Source organism: Callorhinus ursinus, unplaced genomic scaffold, assembly GCF_003265705.2.
Source record: "Callorhinus ursinus isolate GAN/ISIS: 27379988/994484 unplaced genomic scaffold, GSC_fseal_2.0 scaffold27, whole genome shotgun sequence".
NCBI classification, from domain to species: domain Eukaryota; kingdom Metazoa; phylum Chordata; class Mammalia; order Carnivora; family Otariidae; genus Callorhinus; species Callorhinus ursinus.
This window is the reverse complement of record NW_027397089.1, coordinates 3,377,749-3,398,215: the sequence shown is the minus strand read 5'-3', so window position 1 is coordinate 3,398,215 and position 20,467 is coordinate 3,377,749. Positions and strand designations below refer to the sequence as shown.

General features: G+C 40.3%; 2 protein-coding genes across 2 annotated transcripts in view; both read left to right on the top strand.

Annotated features, from left to right (window-relative positions):
* Positions 1–9,578, top strand: part of BICD1 (BICD cargo adaptor 1) — a 228,553-nt gene extending 218,975 nt beyond the window's left edge. The window contains exon 8 of the mRNA XM_073877732.1: positions 9,409–9,578. Within this exon, the coding sequence (XP_073733833.1) occupies positions 9,409–9,462 (54 nt within the window). The 3' untranslated portion in view covers positions 9,463–9,578. The remainder of the gene's footprint in view (positions 1–9,408) is intronic.
* A 3,089-nt stretch (positions 9,579–12,667) lies between these two features.
* FGD4 (FYVE, RhoGEF and PH domain containing 4) overlaps positions 12,668–20,467 on the top strand; it is a 208,144-nt gene continuing 200,344 nt past the window's right edge. Inside the window, exon 1 of the mRNA XM_073877727.1 lies at positions 12,668–12,941. Within this exon, the coding sequence (XP_073733828.1) occupies positions 12,779–12,941 (163 nt within the window). The 5' untranslated portion in view covers positions 12,668–12,778. The remainder of the gene's footprint in view (positions 12,942–20,467) is intronic.

Here is a 20,467-nt window from a genome sequence, read left to right as displayed (position 1 = left end):
AGAGCCTTTGGTACTGAAAATATCAGGGCTCATGTTTTACTAAGCTACCCTATAGGAAAGAAAGGGAGAAAATCAGAATATATATTAATTTTTTTCTTGTTTTTGGTAAAGTAACAGTGGAGACCTATAGAAATGGCTATCTCTTTTACAGATAAAAAGAGCAAAGTGTATGGTGGAAAGGAACCAGGGGAGCCAATTCCTCACTAGGAGGTGAATGCCTTTTTATATTGTTTTCCTGTTTCAACCATGGAAATATAGTATCTATTCAAAAAAGAAAAAATAAATATGCGCTCTCAAAAATTTTAGGACTAAGTCAGAAACAAAAATTAGTGGCACCTGTGTGGCTCAGTTGGTTAAATGTCTGCCTGCAGCTCAGGTCACGATCTCAGAGGTTCCTGAGAACCTGTTTTGAGCCAGATTTTGCTCTAAGGGCTTAATATATCAGAAAACAAAGCAAAGAAGGTTCATGTCTTTTTGGAGTTTGTATCGGATATGTTGCATTGATGAGGGAGATACACAAAAAACAGTAAACAGAATAAAAATGTAAATATCAAAGTATATTATATAGTGAAACTTATGGAAAAAGAAAAAAAGCAGAACCAGGAAAAGAGATTATGCTGCGTTGGGGTGGGGAGAAGATGAAATAGATCACACTATTAAATAGGGTGGGCAGGTGGGTCCGTATTAAAAAAGAAGATGAAAACAAATATAATCCTGTTCACATTGTGATTGTTTCAGTTTTTAAAATTATTAAATTACATGTTTAGATTTTTAGATGTTAATATCCAACTAAAAATATCAACCCCAATGAACATTAAGCAATAGCATGTTCAAAAACTAGTCTTTTAAGATATTCTAATAATTTGGAGTGAGCATTACAAAATCTCATTTCATGACAATGTTGGCTTAAAATCCCAATATTTATTTTACAAATAGGTCTCATGCCTTTTTGAAGCTTTGGGACATGCCCATTTATGTTTCTCCAATAAGAATTTGAATCAGATAATTTTATTCAACAGACTTATTGGTAACTCTCAATTCTAATGAACTTGTAATTGACCCTACAAATAATCCTTAAGATAACTCATGTTTTTCAACATATAGCCGGAGACGAAACTGTTCTTTCTTCTAGTTGTTAATTCCAAATCTCTCCTTGAATGACCCTTTCACCCAAATTTTCTATAAAAATAAGGGCATCTTTTAAAAATACGTTGGCAGCCCCCCCAGTACATTTGCAGCACCCCCCCAATACATTTGCACAAACTTTCTTCCTAATACAAAGGTAAGAAAAGAAAGATTGTTATGGGTTGCCTGGCTGACTCAGTTGGTGGAGCATGAAACACTTAATCCCAGGGTTGTGGGTTCCTACCCCATTTTGGGCGTAGAGATTACTTAGAAATAAAATCTTTAAAAGAAAAAAGATACCGTCACACTGCTAAACTTAGCATTAGCTTGCTGCTGAGAATTACCATTTTTCTTATATTTGTGTAGATTCAAACTTCAAACCTGACTATTTTGTTAGAATTGGCAGAAAGTAATATATATTTTGAAGTCAGCCTTCTCTTTATTCTCATAAATAGTTGTCCTAATTCTGGGTTACTTTATTAGAAAATAAAGTCCATGTTACTAAGTATACTTATATAATATGGAAAGTCTCTTCAAATTACAAACCTAGGTAAGTATGCCTACTTAATAAATATCAAACAAAGATGAAAATAAAATCCAACTGATGAAAACATTACCTATTAAAAGTCTATCTCCTGTGAAGAGTTCTTTAATGTCACTTCTTTCCAGCAGATGCAAAAACAAAGCTGACTTGAATTCATGTAAAATTACGATAATGCGGTTTTATTTTATTTTTTTTTAAAGACTTGATTTATTTATTTGACAGAGAGAGACACAGTGAGAGAGGGAACACTAGCAGGAGGAGTGGGAGAGGGAGAAGCAGGCCTCCCCGCCGAGCAGGGAGCCCGATGAGGGGCTCGATCCCAGGACCCTGGGACGATGACCTGAGCCGAAGGCAGATGACCAACGACTGAGCAACCCAGGCACCCCGATAATGCGGTTTTAATTATGCACACCAAACCAAAGGCTGTTCTTCAAAAGTACATTTTATTGGTAAATGGCTGTCTTTGGACTGGATAGTGACAGCCTACCGTTATCAGTAGTGTCATTTAATTTCCACATCTAGTGGTTGATAGGAAAAACAAGATTTTTCAGAAGTACTCTTTAGAAATACGTTCTTATTGGATGTTGAATATTCCAAAGTCCACATTGGAATATGTTGTGCACAGTACTATACAGTTTCTATATATTTTTAAAGATATTTACCTTATATTTAAAGGACATTTTCTTGCTCAATATACTTCATTAGAACTTAAATGAGATCAGACCAGAGAAATGGAGTAACTTCATGTCTCTTCTATTGTTGACATAAAAATTAAATGAGTTCAATGTGTAGGCATCAACCTGTTCTTATGTTCTCTCTATAATATAACACATGACCATTAAAATTGCAATTTTCCCTTATAAACTGTTTAGTTACTACAAAAAATTCTTGCACAGTCATTAAATGAACATTTATTGACCACATACTACATGTATCAGTGGAGTCTCAAAACTTCCTTGAGCAAAATTATACTATCATATGAAAAACTGGAACACGTGCCAAAGTAATGGCAATTTCCTGGTGCTTGCAACCCTATACTGAACAATATCGATACTTGTAGAGCAGTCCTCTCATTTAGGATATGAATGCAGTATAATATAGTTAAAACATTCACCAGAATACATCTGATAAAGTCTGAAAAGAAGCACAGAGAGCACGTGCCTATTTTCAGATGGAAATATTATGCCTAAGGTATTGAACAAATTATGCAAGAAAAGATCATGTTCCTTTTTTTTTTTTAAATTTTATTTATTTATTTGACAGAGAGAAAGAGCACAAGCAGGGAGAGAGGCAGGCAGAGGGAGAGGGAGAAGCAGGCTCTCCACTGAGCAGGGAGCCCGACGTGGGGCTCGATCCCAGGACTCTGGGATCATGACCTGAGCTGAAGGCAGCCGCTTAACTGACTGAGCCACCCAGGCCCCCCAAGAACTGATCATGTTCTTAAATATACTCTAGATCAGCAAAGACCCAGGGTGATAATTGGCTGGAGAAGTGAGGATCACGCTGGTGAGGCTGTGGATGCAGTGTTAGCTATAAGTTCAAGATCCCATTCACAGCCGAGCCCTGCTCATATTCATACCAGTAGGTAGAGCTTCTCTTTGTCCTTGATGGGAGTTACTTACATTTCTTCCTCACAAGCAGGAAGTTTGTGAGAGACCTGATCAGTTCAGGATAAAAACATTCATTTGGGGGGCACCTGGGTGGCTCGCTCAGTTAAGCGTCTGTCTTCAGCTTAGGTTGCGATCCCAGGGTCCTGGAATCAAGCCCCTCTTCGGGATCCCTGCTCAGCGGGGCTCCTGCCTCCCTGCTCTGCCTGCAACTGCCCCTGCTTGTGCTCTCTCTGTCAAATGAATAAATAAAATCTTTAAAAAAAATTTTAAAAACCCATTCATTTCAGCTGGAATAAATCAGATTATTTTCTTTCAGACGGTCACAGAAGAGGTTCTGCCAACCCCATTCATTTATTTCCCAAACGTGTGTTTGTCTTTTCCTAGTAATAAAAGCAATACATATTTATTTTAGCAAATTTGCAAGATGTGGGAAAGTAGAAAGAGGGCAATAAAATTCACCCACAATCATCTCTCAATTAAAACTGCTGATAATACTTTAGTGCCCTTCCTGGAATCATACTGAATATACAGTTTTGAATCCTGCTTTTTTCTCTTACCATTTTATGGTGAATTTTTTTCTAGGGTATTAAAAGTTTTCAATTATGTCATTTTTAAGGCTGGTATGTTATTCTATAGAATGAATAAACTATACTTTATAAAATACTCTCCTATTTGGGGACATTTAAATTGCTTCTAGACTTTTACTATTATAAATAATAATGCCATTAAAATCCTTATACAGATATTGTCATCTAAATTTCTGACTCTTGGGATCCATTCCTTCAAGAGGAATTACTGTTAATGGTAATGCACATTTTTTTCTTTAATGCAGTTTTCTTCAGTAAATTTCACTGAGCATTTTACTGTATAGAAGTCACTGTGCAAAATGCTACAGAGGATACAAATATGAATTAAACAGACTCCACCAACAAGAAGCTTACAATCTAGAAAGGAAAATCAGACAAAAGTATACATAACTGTAATAAATGTAGGAAAGAGATACATTCCGTAAACAAAGGTTTTGATTTGCCCTTTGGAGACTAAAAAATGAGGAGTCTTTTCTCATGACAAACTGAAATCTATTTACATGAAAATGTTTATTCCCTGCTTTAAAAAGTATTTCTGATTGCCAATATTCTCATTAAAATGTTTATTGTTTATCTATTTGTGTCTACTTTGAAAAAAAAAAACTCTAGTGGATGTATTGTGTAAATAATATCACTGACTTCAGATTTATAGTTTGTCTCTTTCCCATGAGAAATTTCAAGGCGTTTGGAATATGGCTATTTTGTTTTCTAACGATGCAGAGTTCTGTGGGCAACTGCAAATGCCTATAGACGTGAGCCTTGTAATAAAGCAATGGTGTCATTGGGGAAAGGTGTAGATGTGCAATTATAGATTAGCACACCATCTTACAGCCTCAGTATGTCAGCTTCCGTTGACACTGTTATGGTATGTAAAAAGGCATCATCTAGCAGAGCTTACGTGACAGGTTTTTTTTGTTTTGTTTTGTTTTAATTTTATTTATTTATTTTTTTTGACAGAGAGAGACACAGCGAGAGAGGGAACACAAGCAGGAGGAGTGGGGGAGGGAGAAGCAGGCTTCCCGCGGAGCAGGGAGCCGGAGGCAGGGCTCCATCCCAGGACCCTGGGATCAAGACCTGAGCCAAAGGCAGACGCTTAACAGCTGAGCCGCTCAGGCGCCCCTAAGTGACAGGTTTTGATAATAGTTTTATCATTTTTCAAAATCAAATGAAACTTTTATGTAGGTTTCTTATTTCCGTTGTAATCAGGAGTCAAAAGCTTCGTAAAGGATCAGAGAGGAAATGTCTTCGGACTGGCTTACCATCTCGTCCATGTCATAGCCGCTCAGCTCTGCCTTTGTAGTGTGAAAGCAGTCGTGAGCTGCTCACGGGCTTCAGCAAAAATTTATTTATGGACATAGAAATTGGCATTTTACATAAATTTTATATGTCATAAAATACTATTATTTTGATTCCCCCCACCACCATTTGAAAAATTAAAAGCCATTGTTAGTTCATGGGCCATACAAAAATAATTAGTGGGTGGGCAGCATTTGGCCCACAGGTCATAGTTTGCTGGCTTGTTACCTAGATTATCTCATTCAAAAACAACAGAGGGATATGTATAAATTCTAAAATAAAACCCTTCTAAGCAGCAATACTAAAAGATTAAATACGAGGCTTTATAATTTTACAACTTTAAGTACTTTTCTTAAAATTCGGATAAACTATTTACTTGTATTAGTATGCTTTTGGCTACAGGTAACAAGAAAGTGTGACTAATGGGGGCTTAACTCTAAGGACAATTTATCTGATCACTTATCAAGGATTCAAGACGTAGGAAGTTTCAGGGTTGGTTGCATAGCTCATTGAACTCCGCAAAGGCCCCGGGCTCTTTCCAACATTCTGTTCTGCCACCCTCAGTAGATCCAGCAACATCTCTCCTCCTGGTCACAAGATGACTACAGCAGCTCAGGACTTACATCGGTATCCTTACAAAGCCACATCTAAGCAGAAGGAGCATGGAGGAGGTGGGTAGGGAATGGGTTCTTTTCAATAGGTTATTCTTTTATTGAGGAGGAAAATTCTTCCCAGAAGTCCACAGCAGATTTCCCCTTAAGACCCACAATGCAGAACCAGTTATATATGCATGTATGCTCTCCCCTCAAATCATCAACTGGCAAAGAAAATAGGATTACCATGATCATCTGACCCCATCTGGCTTTCCCTATGAAGGAACACAACTTGTCTGCCCATATTGCTGCCAACATTTGAATGACACTGGGTTTTGTTAACAAGGAAAAGTAGGGATGGCAGCTGAGTAGACAGCCAAGAGTGCTTGTCACATTCTTTTAATTTTTAATAATTTATGAGTTGATATATTTAAGGTGTATAAAACCGAATTAACAGGAAAAACACACTTTACTGAATGAGATATGGGGCTTTGGTTATTCCATAAAACATTTTTTTGTATTTTGTTATATATTTTGTAGCTCCTTAATACATTTTCTAACTTCTTTATATACTCCACCACTAATTTACTCTTGATCAATCCTGGAATATTTCAGCTCAAAGAATATACCTCTTCCAGCAATAAGTAAGTATATAAAATATATACATACATATATACATAAAATATTTGAAAAAGGAAATTTATTTAAATCACATAGAAAAAGTCCATCATGGGGAGCCTGGCTGGCTCAGTCGGTAGAGCATGTGACTCTTAATCTCAGGGTTGTGAGTTCAAGCCCCATGTTGGGTGTAAAGATTACTTAAAAATAAAATCCTTAAAAAAAAAGTCTATCAGAGGGGTGCCTGGTGGCTCAGTTGGTTAAGCCCCCTACTCTTGGTTTCAGTTCAGGTCATGATCTCATGGGTCATGGGATCGAGCTCCACGTAGGACTCTGCGCTCAGTGGGGAAATTGCTGGAGAGTCTCTTCCTCTGCCCTGCCCCCCCCCACTCACTCTCTCTCACACTCTCTGTCTCTCTAAAATAAATAAATAAATCTTTTTAAAAAGTCTATCAGAATGTTATTCTAATTTATAAAAGTACAAAAATGTATATATTCACAAATATATGTATATCGTATTTCATCTATCTTAGGACACATTTTTTCCTTTTTTTACTTTTTAACATCTCTGAAATTATGTAGCATCTTATCATCAGTGATATCATATAATTGTTGAAGGCTAGAATAGCTCCTGATAAAATATGTAATTGTACCTGTGGAAACTTGGTCATTGAGGTTTTTTTAAAAAAAAATTGTGGTAAAAATATATAACATGAAATTTACCATCTTAGCCATTTTAAGTGTATAGTATGGTAGTGTTAACTATATGTATAGGCTCTAGAGCTTTTTCTTTTTGCAAAACTAAAACTCTGTACCCTTTGAACAATGGCCCCAGCAACCACCGTTCTACTTTCTGTTTCTAACAATTTGGCTATTTTGGATACCTCATGATCATTGAATTTGTGCATTGTAGGTCTGCATGTGGTGGTTTTAAAAGCATTTAAAATGCCTCCAAAGAGGGGCACCTGAGTGGCTCAGTTGGTGAAGCATCTGACTCTTGATCTCTGCTCAGGTCTCAATCTCAGGGTTGTGAGTTCAAGCCCCACGTAGAGCCTACTTAAAAAAAAAAAAAGTCTCCAAAGAGATTTCACTATAAGGTGGAATCAAGACAAAAATCTTAGAGTGTATACACAAAGGTACAAAAACTGAACAATGGTTGCAAATGTGATATTAGTAACTGTAGTATTGGGTGCAAATGTGATACTAGCAAATATTTGTTGGAGGAATGACTGTATTTCCATATTTCCTTGCAAAAAAAAAGGTGTTTTATGGGACTTAAGAAGTTACCTATAAGTAGATAAACTTGTATTATTTCTTCAGATAAGCTAAATAATTTTCTATCACATACAAAGCAATACAATTGGAAGTCAGAGAAATTGTCAAATTCCTCAGAATAGATAAAAGAAATTTGACAGTAGCAAGATTCACTGAATGATCATTAAAACATTTTGTCATGGATAGCTCTTTATCTCCTCCACTAGGCCATGTCTTCACCTTTCCATTCTCCCTTAATTTTGTTGTTTTTTTCCCCAAGATTTTATTTATTTATTTGAGAGAGAGAGAACACACCTGTATGAGTGGCGGGCGGGGCATAGGGAGAGGGAGAGAATCTCAAGCTGCCTCCATGCTCAGCGAGGAGCCCACATGGGGCTCGATCTCACGATCCCAAGATCATGACCTGTGCCAAAATCAGGAGTCAGAGGCTTACCGACTGAGCCACCCAGGTGCCCCTCCATTAATTTTGACTTCCTCTAGAAAACTCCTGATACATCTCATGGAACTATAGTCCCCATGAAGCCAGGAACTGTGTACTTTAGAAAGTAACTGCTTTCTCGGGGGCTCCTGGGTGGCTCAGTCGTTAAGCATCTGCCTTCAGCTCAGGTCATGGGATCGAGCCCCGCATCAGGCTCCCTGCTCCACAGGAAGCCTGCTTCTCCCTCTCCCATTCCCCCTGCTTATGTTCCCTCTCTCGCTGTGTCTCTGTCAAATAAATAAATAAAATCTTTGAAAAAAAAAAGTAACTGCTTTCTCTCCAGTTACCAAGTGGTTTTAAAAAGATATTGACTAGCCATTTCCTTTCAAAGAGCAATGGTGGTCAATTTAAGTAGAAGGCCTAACTTGTACCATGACAGTTTCAGGTGACACCTCAAATTCGTGCAAATCTTCTAAGAGGTGTGTCTATATATTTCCATGTACAGGTCACTAATATATGCAATACCTGGTCAAAATGTAGATGTAGGAATTAAATTAACATGGAAATTAATTAACGTTAAATAATACATATGAAATTATATATCTATGATTGTATAATTTCTAACATGTGATTTCATATATATGGTTTCATATATATGAAACTATTGAAATCTCAGCTTGTATCAGCTCAATATATCATACTGTTTACTAAGTTCCTGTTAAAATAAATGCATCATCTTCTTCACTTAGGTTTTTATAAAATTATCTTCTATAAATGCTACTACAAAAAGTCAGTATGGTTCATGGCTTTTAGTGACCTTTATTACTTTAATGACATTTATATAAATTCCTACCCAGTGATAGCATCAAAGTGACTGATAAATTTATAGTTCATTTACTGAGGAAATAACATAATTTGTTATTAAAAAGAGAGAAGTCTTCTCTTTCTCTAGTGAGATAAAAATAAGAATGACTTTGCTACAAAGTGTTGATTTCTCTAAGATTCTAGTTTCAGAAATGATGTCCTATCAGTAGTTGAAACAGCTTACTGATTCATAATTTTTCTCCTGAATATTCTTTTTTGGCTTTATCTTGCTTATTAGGGACTTGATCAATTGGAGACTGGTTAGGTTGTTAAAATTAAATTGAATGTTTGTTTAAAACATTTAAACTAGAACTAAAAGACATATATCAATATACATACGATTTTTGCTACATTGGGAAATATAAAGATAAAATTTAAGGAACATGAATTAGTCTATAGTCTTCCTATAGGAAGGAATAGTCTAGGGATAATCTTCCTATGCATTTTTCTAGTCTGATCTTATTATGTTAATTCCTAGGAAAGACGTGATTCTGGGCTGCCAACTCCTCTCCATACAGAGGCTCCACCATAGTGTGGGGTTCCAGGTTCCTCCAAAGGTCCTTCTGCATTCCATCTGGCAGTCAGAGAAGAGGACTAGAGCGTCTCGTGGTGAGGGTGCAGAAACCAGGCCTGAGGTGACACATACCACTTCTGTCCACAAAATTCTGAAGGCTGTAGTTACATGGCTCCACCTAACTGCAAGGGAAGTGTGCGCCCAAGGGAAATGGTACGGAATTTGGTTAGCATTCAGAACTGCCTTAGTCACAGAGAGCTGCCATGTGTAAACACCTGCGAAACATGTGCATCTCGGGGTGCCTGGGGGCTCAGTCGGTTAAATGTCTGCCTTCAGCTCAGGTCATGGTCCCAGAGTCCTGGGACTGAGCCCTGCGTCGAGCTCCCTGCTCAGCAAGGAGCCTGCTTCTCCCTCTCCCTGCCCCCAGCTTGTGATCTCTCTCTCTTTTTCTCTCTCTCAAATAAATAAATAAAATCCTAAAAAAAGAAAAAGAAAAAGAAATGTGCATGTCTCTGTGTCCAGTGCAATTCTCGCATTCAATATGTGTTAATTAGTGGCAAACTTCCTACTAGTTATATAGATGAATAAAGCAGTATATGAAGACTATATGTCCAAGACAATATTCAGTATTTTGTTCTACTCTAACCTAAGATAACTTGAGATCAAATGGAGTTGCTTGACTCACTCACTGTTGCAAAACACAGCCATCAAATGCAAAGCCTGTTAGAAATGGTTTCTATCAGAAAATAGTAAGGAGGAGTAACATTGATAGAGGTAATGTCAGATATACATATATTTTTAAAAAGATTTTATTTATTTATTTGACAGAGAGAGAGAGAGCACAAGCAGGGGGAGCAGCAGAGGGAGAGGGAGAAGCAGTCTCCCTCCTGAGCAAGGAGCCCCATGTGGGACTCAATCCCAGAAGCCTGGGATCATGACCTGAGCTGAAGGCAGATGCCTAACTGACCGAGCCACCCAGGCGCCCCAGATGATATATATGTTATAAAACATCCCATCTGCAAATACAGACATCCACTGATGTGAAGTGATATTATATTATTAGGCAAATATGAACAACTTTGAACCAAGAAAGAAATAGAAATATGTATACATAACTCAAAATATCCAAATGAGGAAGCATAGAACTTCTGCTGCAAATACTTGTGGTAAGATACCTTTTTGCCCCAAACAGGTATGTTTACTGCAGTTCTCTAGAGGAAGAATGAGCTTTTCTACAGAGAAAGTATTTTTCTGTGTGTGTGTGTGTGTGTGTGTGTGTGTGCATGCTGTGTGTATGTGTGTGGGGGGGTGATTTCATCAGTAACCAGTTCTCTAAAAAAGATTGCAGGGGCGCCTAGGTGGCTCTGTTGGTTAAGAGTTCAACTCCTGATTTCGGCCCAGGTCATGATCTCAGAGTCCTGGGATGCAACCCCACATCAGGCTCCCTGCTCAGTGGGAAGTCTGTTTTTCTCCCTCTTCCTCTGTACCCCTCAAAATAAATAAATAAATAAATCTTAAAAAAAGGAAAAGATTGGCAGCATCTTCCTACTTAAGAAATAGGTTATTCTAAGGTTACTCCATAGGTGGTTAGTACAATAGTATTGATTGCAATACTACCTTTTTATGGAACCAAATACATTGTTACAAATTTGCTTTTCAATTGTGGTTAGCTCATGTTAATATGGAGTAAAACCTCTTTCAACATTAATTTCTATTTGAAACTACTTGTTTAAATTATTTCCAGTACTATATGGCACAGTAGATAACACTGCAATTACACCGAAAGAGAAGCAATAATTAGGGGCAATGTGGTGATATGCATAATAAATCCAAAGGGAGCAAAACTTCCTTTCATCAAGGTCTGAAAGGATGCATTAAAAACTAGGGGGTATTTTCTTCTCCTCAGGGGTATGTCTATTGAAGTAGCAGCCCAGGAGACTGAGACAGTTGAATTGCCCTCCTTAAAGGTTTCCTCAGGAGGACTGGATTAGGGGCTAACCTCAGGTTGCTGGAGGAGATATTACCTGGGTGAAGGACCATTTGAATAAATGTGGAGTGGCTTCTAAGGTGGAAGTGATGGCTAGAGAACTTTTTCTGCCTGAGTTGGGGTACTTGGAATGCTGTCCTTTCCCCTCCCATTTCTGTGATTTTGGAACACAACCTCTTCATTATTAAGAGTAGCGAATTTTTAAATGCACATAAAGGAACCAATTTAACATGTTTTCTTCAATTTGCCATTTAGCTAATGTTAAACAAAACAACAAATTAAATGGATTCTAAAGTGTTTTACTAATAAAGTCCTAAAAGTGTTCACGGTGATGGGGGGGGGTTCTGATGCTCTTCTGGAAACCTGTGGATTGTTAGCTCCACCTTTCTCTTTTACTTCCACACATCCCTCTTCTTCTCTAGTCTGATGCTTCTGGTAAGATAATTTGATTCAGTGAGATAAGGACAAGACATTGATGCAGAAAATCGAGTAGGGATTCTAGGTATGCAGTGACTCACTGTAGGTTCCACGCTTTGGTTTCCTGATCTGAAATACTTAATTCACCGGGTAGCTCTAAGGCATGAGTAAGATTATTATCAAGGGCTCAGCACTGCGGCGTGAGACGCAGGTATGACCCTTAGCATGGGGGTATGCTAGAATGGCAGGTCCCTGGGTAGAGTCCAGAGTAGCCGTTAATTATCTTTCCTTTCTTCTCGCATCCAGCGCACTGCCCGCAGAGGAGCGCGGCTGACCTTTTGAGCACCCAGGTGTGCGCCACAGGTGTGCGCCCGCGCGGCTTCTCTCGGCCAATGGGCGAGCCCGCGGCGCACCGGGCGGGGCAGGGGCGGAGCCGTCCGGAGAAAACCGGCTCGGGAGCCGCGCCCAGGGCGCTCCCATTGGCACGGAGTCCCTGGCTGCTTCCCCCTCAGGAGGCGGCGGTAGCGGCGGCGGCGCCAACAGCCTGTCCTCGGCGGTCTCTACACTCCGCCCTCGAGGCTTGCGGGCTCTCGGCTCCGCGGAAGAGGGTGGACGCAGCCCGGCCGGCCGCTGCAGTAGCGGCGTCAGGTGAGTGCGGACGCCGCAGAGACTGAGGCGTTGCGGCTGCGGCAGGAGTCCGAGCCCAACTCTCTGAAGACGCGGCTCTGAGCGTCCCGGGAAGGAAGGGACGGCGGGGCACCCGCCGAGGGGGCGCCGAGCAGCCCGCAGTAGCCCCTCTGGAGTCGCGCCGAGCGTGGCACGCAGGCGACGCCCCCCGGGGTCCCGTCACCCCGAAGGAGCCGGTCGAGCGCACACTTGCTGACGAACAAGGGTGGGAGAGAGCCCGGAGCTTCGAGCGAACGCAGCGCGATGAGCGGCGAGGGCGGCTACAACTTCAGGCGGGGGGCTATACGGCGGAAGTCCGGTCCCTTCTACCTGCCGCTGGGGGCCCCTCGGCCCTGGAGGCCCGCGTCACATGTGGGACGGGCCGAGACGGCCACCTTCAGGAACCAGGCCCCTGCCGACGCCCCAGGTGAGTGCCTCGCGGGGCAGGGGTGGGCGGGGGCGTTGCCGCGAGTGAAAGAGGCGCCGAGCGCCCTGCAGGTGCGCGCAGTCTCCCGGCTGCTACGGGAGCCCGCTGGGCGGAGTTTCCCAGAGGGCTGAGCCGGGCCATCCACCTCCTACCGATTGTGTCCCTTCCCCCAAAGGACCTTGGGCAGGAACGCACGAAGGGGTGAGCTTGCCCTGGAGGTCACTTACCAGAGAATTCCGGAAGTAAAGGTATTACTTTAAAAGTTTGCCTAAGAATTAATAAGGCCCATTTTCTAGACACTGGAGTTTAAGTTTCTTAGTAAAATTCCTGCTTCGGCCGACCTCGTGAAGGACTAGTGCAACAAACGGGGGAGGCTCATGTTCATCCCAGTCCCGTAGCGTAGCTGTTGAGTAACCTCGGACCAGCTATCCCGAGTGCTCCGGTTTTCGCTTTTGGAAAAATACGCTCTACTCCCACCCTAAGTCTGAAAAGCTGCGTCTCTCATAAGGAAACATGTTCCTAATATCAAGAAATGGAACTATTATTGCTCTTTTCGCATAGATAAATTCAACTGTGAGTAATGCAGTATTTTGAGTTCTGAATTCTCATCGAATCTTAGTATTGGAAGAAATCCTAAAGATCTGTTCAAGCCCACATATTCTCCATCGCTCTTTAACTGCATTTCGTTCTTCGGAGAGGAGCTTGTGGAACACTAGGGATTTTTTCTTGATTTGTAAAACTTTCCTTTAATCGCCTCCCTTTTTTGTGCCCCTGTCATACTATAGCCAGAAATGTCTTGTTTTGTAGACCAGTTATGAGGCAAAACCGTCATTTACCCAGCAGAAATGCAAATACTTTTATTCACTTTCATTTTGTTTTAAGCAAAGCTGTTATGTTATTTCAATGTGATAAGTGTTGGAGTTTTAAAATTTCTCTATCTAATCCTTGTCCTGAAGTTGTAGCTAGTAGTCATAGAGTAGAAAAACATGATGGATGATTTACACATTTATAGCCACATTAATAAGGGCAGAAATATCAGTGATGTGAGAAAATGTAAACCAGTAACTGAATTACAGTTATTTACCTCTCAATTTCTTCTTCTGTAAAATGAGGACACTGGTGAAATCATCTCGTCTAGATTTAGGTGTGATTCACTCTAAAATGAATGGAAGAGTGTTTTCCTTTTTTAGTGAAAATGTTTTGCTCTGTTTTGAAGTTATTTATGAATTTTTAAATTGAGCTACCAGTTTTTTTTTAAGTAATCTCTACATTCAACATGGGGCTCGAACTCCTGACTCCAAGATCAAGAGTCTCATGTTCCTCCGACTGGGTCAGCCAGGTGCCCTGAGCTACTAAATTTCTTAATCATTGGCTGTTCACTTTTGACGGCAATAGGATTCAAGTTCTTTACGTCATTTTATTTAAAATCACATTCTTAGTTTTCAAACTGAGTAGGTGAGCAAAAGATGAAGTGAATTCCTTAAAAGTAGGAATGAATGGAGTTGTGGCAGTCTATAAATCTTTGCTACAAAGCAGCTGTGCTTATAGAAGAAACAGTACTTTTTTTCTTCAGAGAAAATCCAAAACACTTTTTTTTTTTAAAGATTTATTATGAGAGAGAGAGAGAAAGAGTGCGTGAGCACATGCACGTGGGGGGCACGGGGGAGGGGGAGAGGGAGAGGAAGAGAGAGTCTTAAGCAAACTCCACTGGAGCATGGGCTTGATCTCACGACCCTGAGATCAGGACCTGAACTGAAACCCCAGGCACCCCCCACAACACTTTTTTTTCTTTTTCTTTTTGAAATTAAAAAATATTTATTTTAGAGAGAGCAAGTGAGAGCGAGTGGGGGGAGGGGCAGAGGGAGGGGGTAAGCAGACTCCCCACTGAGCATGGACACTGCCTTGGACTGGATATGATGACCCTGAGATCATGACCTGAGCTGAAACCAAGACTCAGACACTCAACTGACTAAGTCACCCAAGCACCCCCATTTTTTTTTTCTTTTTAAAATGATATGTAGGGTCCCCTAGCTGCCTTAGGCAGTAAAGCATGCGACTCTTGATCTCCTGGTTATAAGTTCAAGCCCTATGTTGGGTGTAGAGATTACTTAAAAAGAAAATCTTTAAAAAAAATGATATGTAGAATATAGCAGTAACTTTTCTAGGTCTGTTACATTGTCTTAATATTGTTTACAGAAACTCAGAGTTCTTGCTGCTGTTATTTTCAGGGTTGAAAAGTGAAAATGACTTTATCTTCCTAGGTAAGATGGTTCCTCTTTACCATGATATAATCTATAGTATCTATTGGAGAATGATCCAGTGTTCTGACAGGTCGTCTTAACCTATTGAGTGACCATATCCTATTCAATTGGGTAGTGTAAAAACATTTTAGAAAGTGCTTCCTTCTTTGAATCAAATCTGCCTCCCTATTCAGTCTCATCCAACCATCATTTTATAAGTAAGATCCTCTTCAAATCAAAAAGTAAACTAGGTTTAAATTTGCAAGTGCCAGTTTCCCTGCAGCACCTAGAAAAGTATTTATATATAAAACCACAACGTTTAGACCCATTACAAACAGAGTGGATGTTACTCATAATTAAAATGTTACTTTTCCTCTTAAAGAAGGAACAAAAACTGAGAGGTCAGGAGCTTATCAGAAAATTCAGTTTAGTGGTATTGTGTTATATCTATGATTGTGAAACCCACTAATTTTAGAGTTTTCTGATTTGGGGCCAAAAAAAAAATATGAAAGTCTACCAGCTATATCTGCTGTATATACCTGGCTGTGAATCTCCTTGTCTAGGTGAGCAGAGAGTTGAGGTGAATTAAGATATAGGCTTTGAGGTCATATGGCACCCAAGTTCTAACTCCTCTTCTATTACTAGCTGTGTGAATTGGACCAAGTCTCTTAATTTCTCAGTTTCTTCATCTAGAAAATGAAGAAAACAGTACTTTAAAAGATAATATAAGTAAATGGCACAAAAGAAACATTCCAGATAGTAACATAAGGAATCTTTATCCTTCCATCTCAAGAGTCTGGCACTAGGACACTCTATAAATACTTGTTGAATGAATGAATGCTCTCCCCCTATAATGTTCATCATTAACTATGTACAGAGTGCATTTTCTGTACTAAATACTATGCTATGTGAGACACACATGTATATGTGTATGAATTTATTTTACAACAATCCTAATAGGTAGGTAGTAGTATGCCCATTTTACAGCTGAAAAAATTGAAGAACACAGAGAGTTTTACTAACTTGCTTGGAATCCTAAAACTGGTACTTGCTTTACTAGGATTCAAATTCAAGTATGCCTAGAGTCAAAGGTGATGGTCCTATACACATAAGATTAAGCACATAATTCCATTATGGAAAAAACCCATAAATTTAAAGGGATATTTTGTACACACACAAAGTAAGATGAAAATTTTCTTATGTTGTACATCCCCCTCTGCCCATACTCTGAATATTGGAACCCCTTGAGGGTGGGGAATAGTTGATCTATTCAATTTTTTTTCTGCTATAATTCAAGGCAGCTTATTTCCTTAATTCCTTAGTTTTATAGGAATCCTGAAGGGCCTGTATTGAAGATGCTTTCCTGTAGAAAATATTTGTACTTTCAACCTAATACTACTTTTATTAGCCAAGCATTTCCCTGACTTGAAGATAGTGTAAATTTGAGTTCAGGCTTGCTCAGGGGAGATCAGCGTCATTATCGTCATTAATTTTTCCACTTAAGCTTGATATAGGTGCAGACTTTCTCATTAGTTTGCTCTGATGGCAGATTTTTCCTAGGCCACCTTCTTATTCAGGTGTAGCTCCTTCAGTGTGGAACATTGGTGTCCAGTTTTGAGATTCAATCCTTTCCCGTTTCACAAGGTCGAGCCTAGTCTCTCCCCCTGCCCTGCAAGCCCCTCAGTTCCTGGGCTCTTGGTTCTTGGGAATGGTATTGCCCCCAGGGTAGCATGGGCTTACACATTAGTTTGCCACTCAGGTTTAGATTTACTGTTCTTTTTCTTTTTTTCTCTTGTCCTTTCTTATAATCTAAGCAATAAAACTACATTTCAAACCATATCTGTTGTAATGTATTCATCATTTAGGTGCTTTGTGGTGAAGGATTTTTCACATTGTACGATGTGCTAGCTTTCTATAAGTAGAGCTTCTTTTTCCAGTTCTCACTGTGGCTGGAATACTTGGATTTTCAACACTTAACTCCAATATCCTGAGAGAACTGATGTCACCATTGTTGGGGGAGGAGGGATGGAGACTTGGGTAAGAGGGATGAGTGCTTACTGTCTATTGAATGCTGTCTCTGAACCAGGACTATGTGTGTTTTACTTCCAATTCTTATGACAAGCCTGTAAGATAGGTTATATTATCCTTTTAGAGAAAAAGGCAGACCAAGTTTAAGAAGTCTTAACTACAATGCTCTACAACGAGCCTAATCTTCAAGGGCAGGATTTGAACCAGGTTTCTCTAGCTTCAGTGCTCACATGGTCGACACACTGGTTCTGAAGGTTTCCCCGGGCTTTGAGAGGCAAAGTGCAATGCAACAACATGTTATGTATTTAGGGCTAATATTATTTGTGACATTAATGAATACAATGATCTGAGCAAATAATTTGTCTAAAGATTTATAATAAAATAACAGTATACATCAATATTGTTTATGTTTCTTGGAAGCTGCTTAAAGATGGACTTTGAAATAGTAAAGTCCTTCAGAGGGACAGGAACCAGGAAGCATTTTCTTACTTGGATTTCCTTCCAATAGCAGTTAGTCGTCTCTTAATGAACAGCAGTGCCAACTTGTGAACCTGAGGACATCAGAGACTTATTCCACACTTACTGCATTTTTCCTCTGCTGATGGAAACTTAGGTTCATGGATCCAACTGGGACAGAAGGGGATGCGGGACTTTTGGGGAAGGGATTAAGGGTCTGCGTGAAGCCTTAGACTACCAGGGCACTGGATTCATTCCTGGTATAGTCAGGGTTGTACTGAAATTCTTTTCTACATGCATGTGCTGAAAAGTGGTTTGAAAAAGGAGTCAAACATGATGCATTTAATTTTGTGAGTATAGTGTGAGATTCACTCAGTTTGGACAGAAGCTCATGAACCTGTACTTTTAAAAAAGTACATCAGATAGTTCTCATGATCTGTTTGGTTTCCAAATATTCTTCTGCTGGCTGCATCAGAGTTACTTGGAGTGCGAATTAGAAATTCCCAGTTGCACCCTAGGTATAATGAGTCAGTATCTCCAGGGGTAGGGTGAGAGAAGCCGTATTTTTAACAAGTGCCCCAGATGATTCTGATGTGTATCCAGCTTTATGAACTACTGTGCATTCCCAAACATGGGTAAACCCTGCCTTCAGTCTTGAGCACAGGCAACCAAAAGTTGTAGTGCAAAGCAAAGAATAATCTGGATGGCCCCTCAACTAGCACATCATCTGGGCCCTCTGTACCTCTTGGCAAACTTTCTGCCCCTATCTGACTGATTCTTAATTGCATTTTTTACATCTGTTGTAGGTCTTTTCTACTCCGCTCTTGTTTCTCAGCCCCATCCTGTCCCTCTTGAAGCAGGTCTTAATTTATGCAGATATACAATTTATATCTGACTGGATTATCTGATGTGAACTCACGTGCCTTCCTTTCACTTCAGACTTGGCTTTTTTCTGCTTGATGGCTGACCTCTTATTCTGGTGGACCGATCCAGTCCTCAGCCGCATTTCTCCTCTGTTACTTTCCCGGGACTGCATGCCGCTTTACTGTCATGTCGTGGGCTTGGCCCCACCCCCTCTCTTCCCTCCAGATGAGGTCTGCCTACACTTTACACGTGGATGTTCTTTGGGGCTATGGCCCAACAGCTTTCTTCCTTAACTACTCCGTACTTTCCTTTCTGCTGCCTCTTCTTCATTCCGGTCACCATGTCCTTCTCCCCACTTCCTTTTCTTTTTGGCCGGCTTCTTTCTCAACCCCGCATTGGTAGGTAATCTAGGTCAGCAGTGGAGTCCCAAGTATCATGCAATTGGCCGTTTCTGGACCTTTTCCTTAATTTCTCTGGTGTTTGCTCCTTTTTTTTTTTTTTTAAGTATTTATTTATTTGACAGAGAGCACAGGTGGGGGGAGCGGCAGGCAGAGGGAGAAGCAGGCTCCCCGCTGAGCAGAGAGCCTGACGTGGGGCTTGATCTCAGGACTCCCAGGATCATGAACCAAGCCGAAAGCAGATGCTTAACCAACTGAGCCACCCAGATGCCCTGTGTTTGCTTCCTTTTAAAGCTCTTTTCTTGGTCTTGATGGTCGGAGATCTGATTTTCCTATTGCACCAGAACTCCAGTTTTCTTCCTCTGGCTAGCCCATTTTTCTTCTTTCTGCCCCACTATTTCCTGTCACCTCTATTCTTTGGTGGTGTCACCCCCCCCCCCCGGGCTTCTTTAGATTATCTATACTGCTCTGCATTTTCAAGAACCAGCCTGTAATAAATGTTAATGTGCTAAGGGCACGAGAGTGTGACTTGTTTTTGTGCTGTGGTGCAGCCCCTTCTCCTGACTTTGCTTGGAGGTATTACCTTTAGGCTTCAAAATTTATTTTAAATCTGCTTTTCTCTCCTGTCTACTTGCCACCCGGTCATCTGCCATTTCTTACTGACTCACCTTCATTTCTTGATGATGGTCTTTGTCTTATTTTAGACCTGCTTCTCACTAGCAGTGTTATTATCCACTTCACCGTCCCCCCCCCCAATTAATTTTCTTAAATCTGGGTCTTGATCATAATCTTCACATTGTCAGAAGCCTTCTGTGGCTCCCCAACTGCCTGTTATTGATGTCTATATTCTAAAATGTTCACCTTAGTGACTGAGTCAGACTTTACCAATAACTTCTCAGTGTGGAGATGTACCTTTTAAAATTCATGCAAATATTTACTCTTATTTGAACTATGAAAGTTGGACTAGTCATGCATTGATCACACCTCAGGAATTGTGTTTGTTTTCAGGAATAAATTTGGCATGGTTTGCAGAGCATTGTCTAGAATTAGTTCTCTGTCCCTAGAGTGTAGTTGACAGTGTGGACATCAACAACTATTCTGGTGCCTGTAATCAATTTTGTATCACTTCACTTATTCAGGAATAGAGTGGAGAAGACAAACCCAGCTACCGTGCCCCTCATGCATACCCATGCGCTGAACTTAAACTCTCGTCTTCAACTGCAGCATCTGTAGGAACTGGGAGTTGCCACCATTCTGGGGAATTCATTGAGCCACAGTGCAGCCTTGCAGACCAATACCCCACCTGCTCTGCAAGGCTGGGTTGTTCTGTGGGGCCTGTAACAAGGTTTTGTGTTAGGCCATGTGTTGTATGCGAGGTTATCAAATTATAGCCAAATTCAGTTAAAAATAAGTTTTATTTTCCTATCAAGGATTTTTATAAACAAAGTGATCTTCATTTCCCTTGTAGAAAGTTGAGTAACCTATACCTTTGTTTCCCTAAATTATGCTACTTAATGGTATCATATTGACGACACACCAT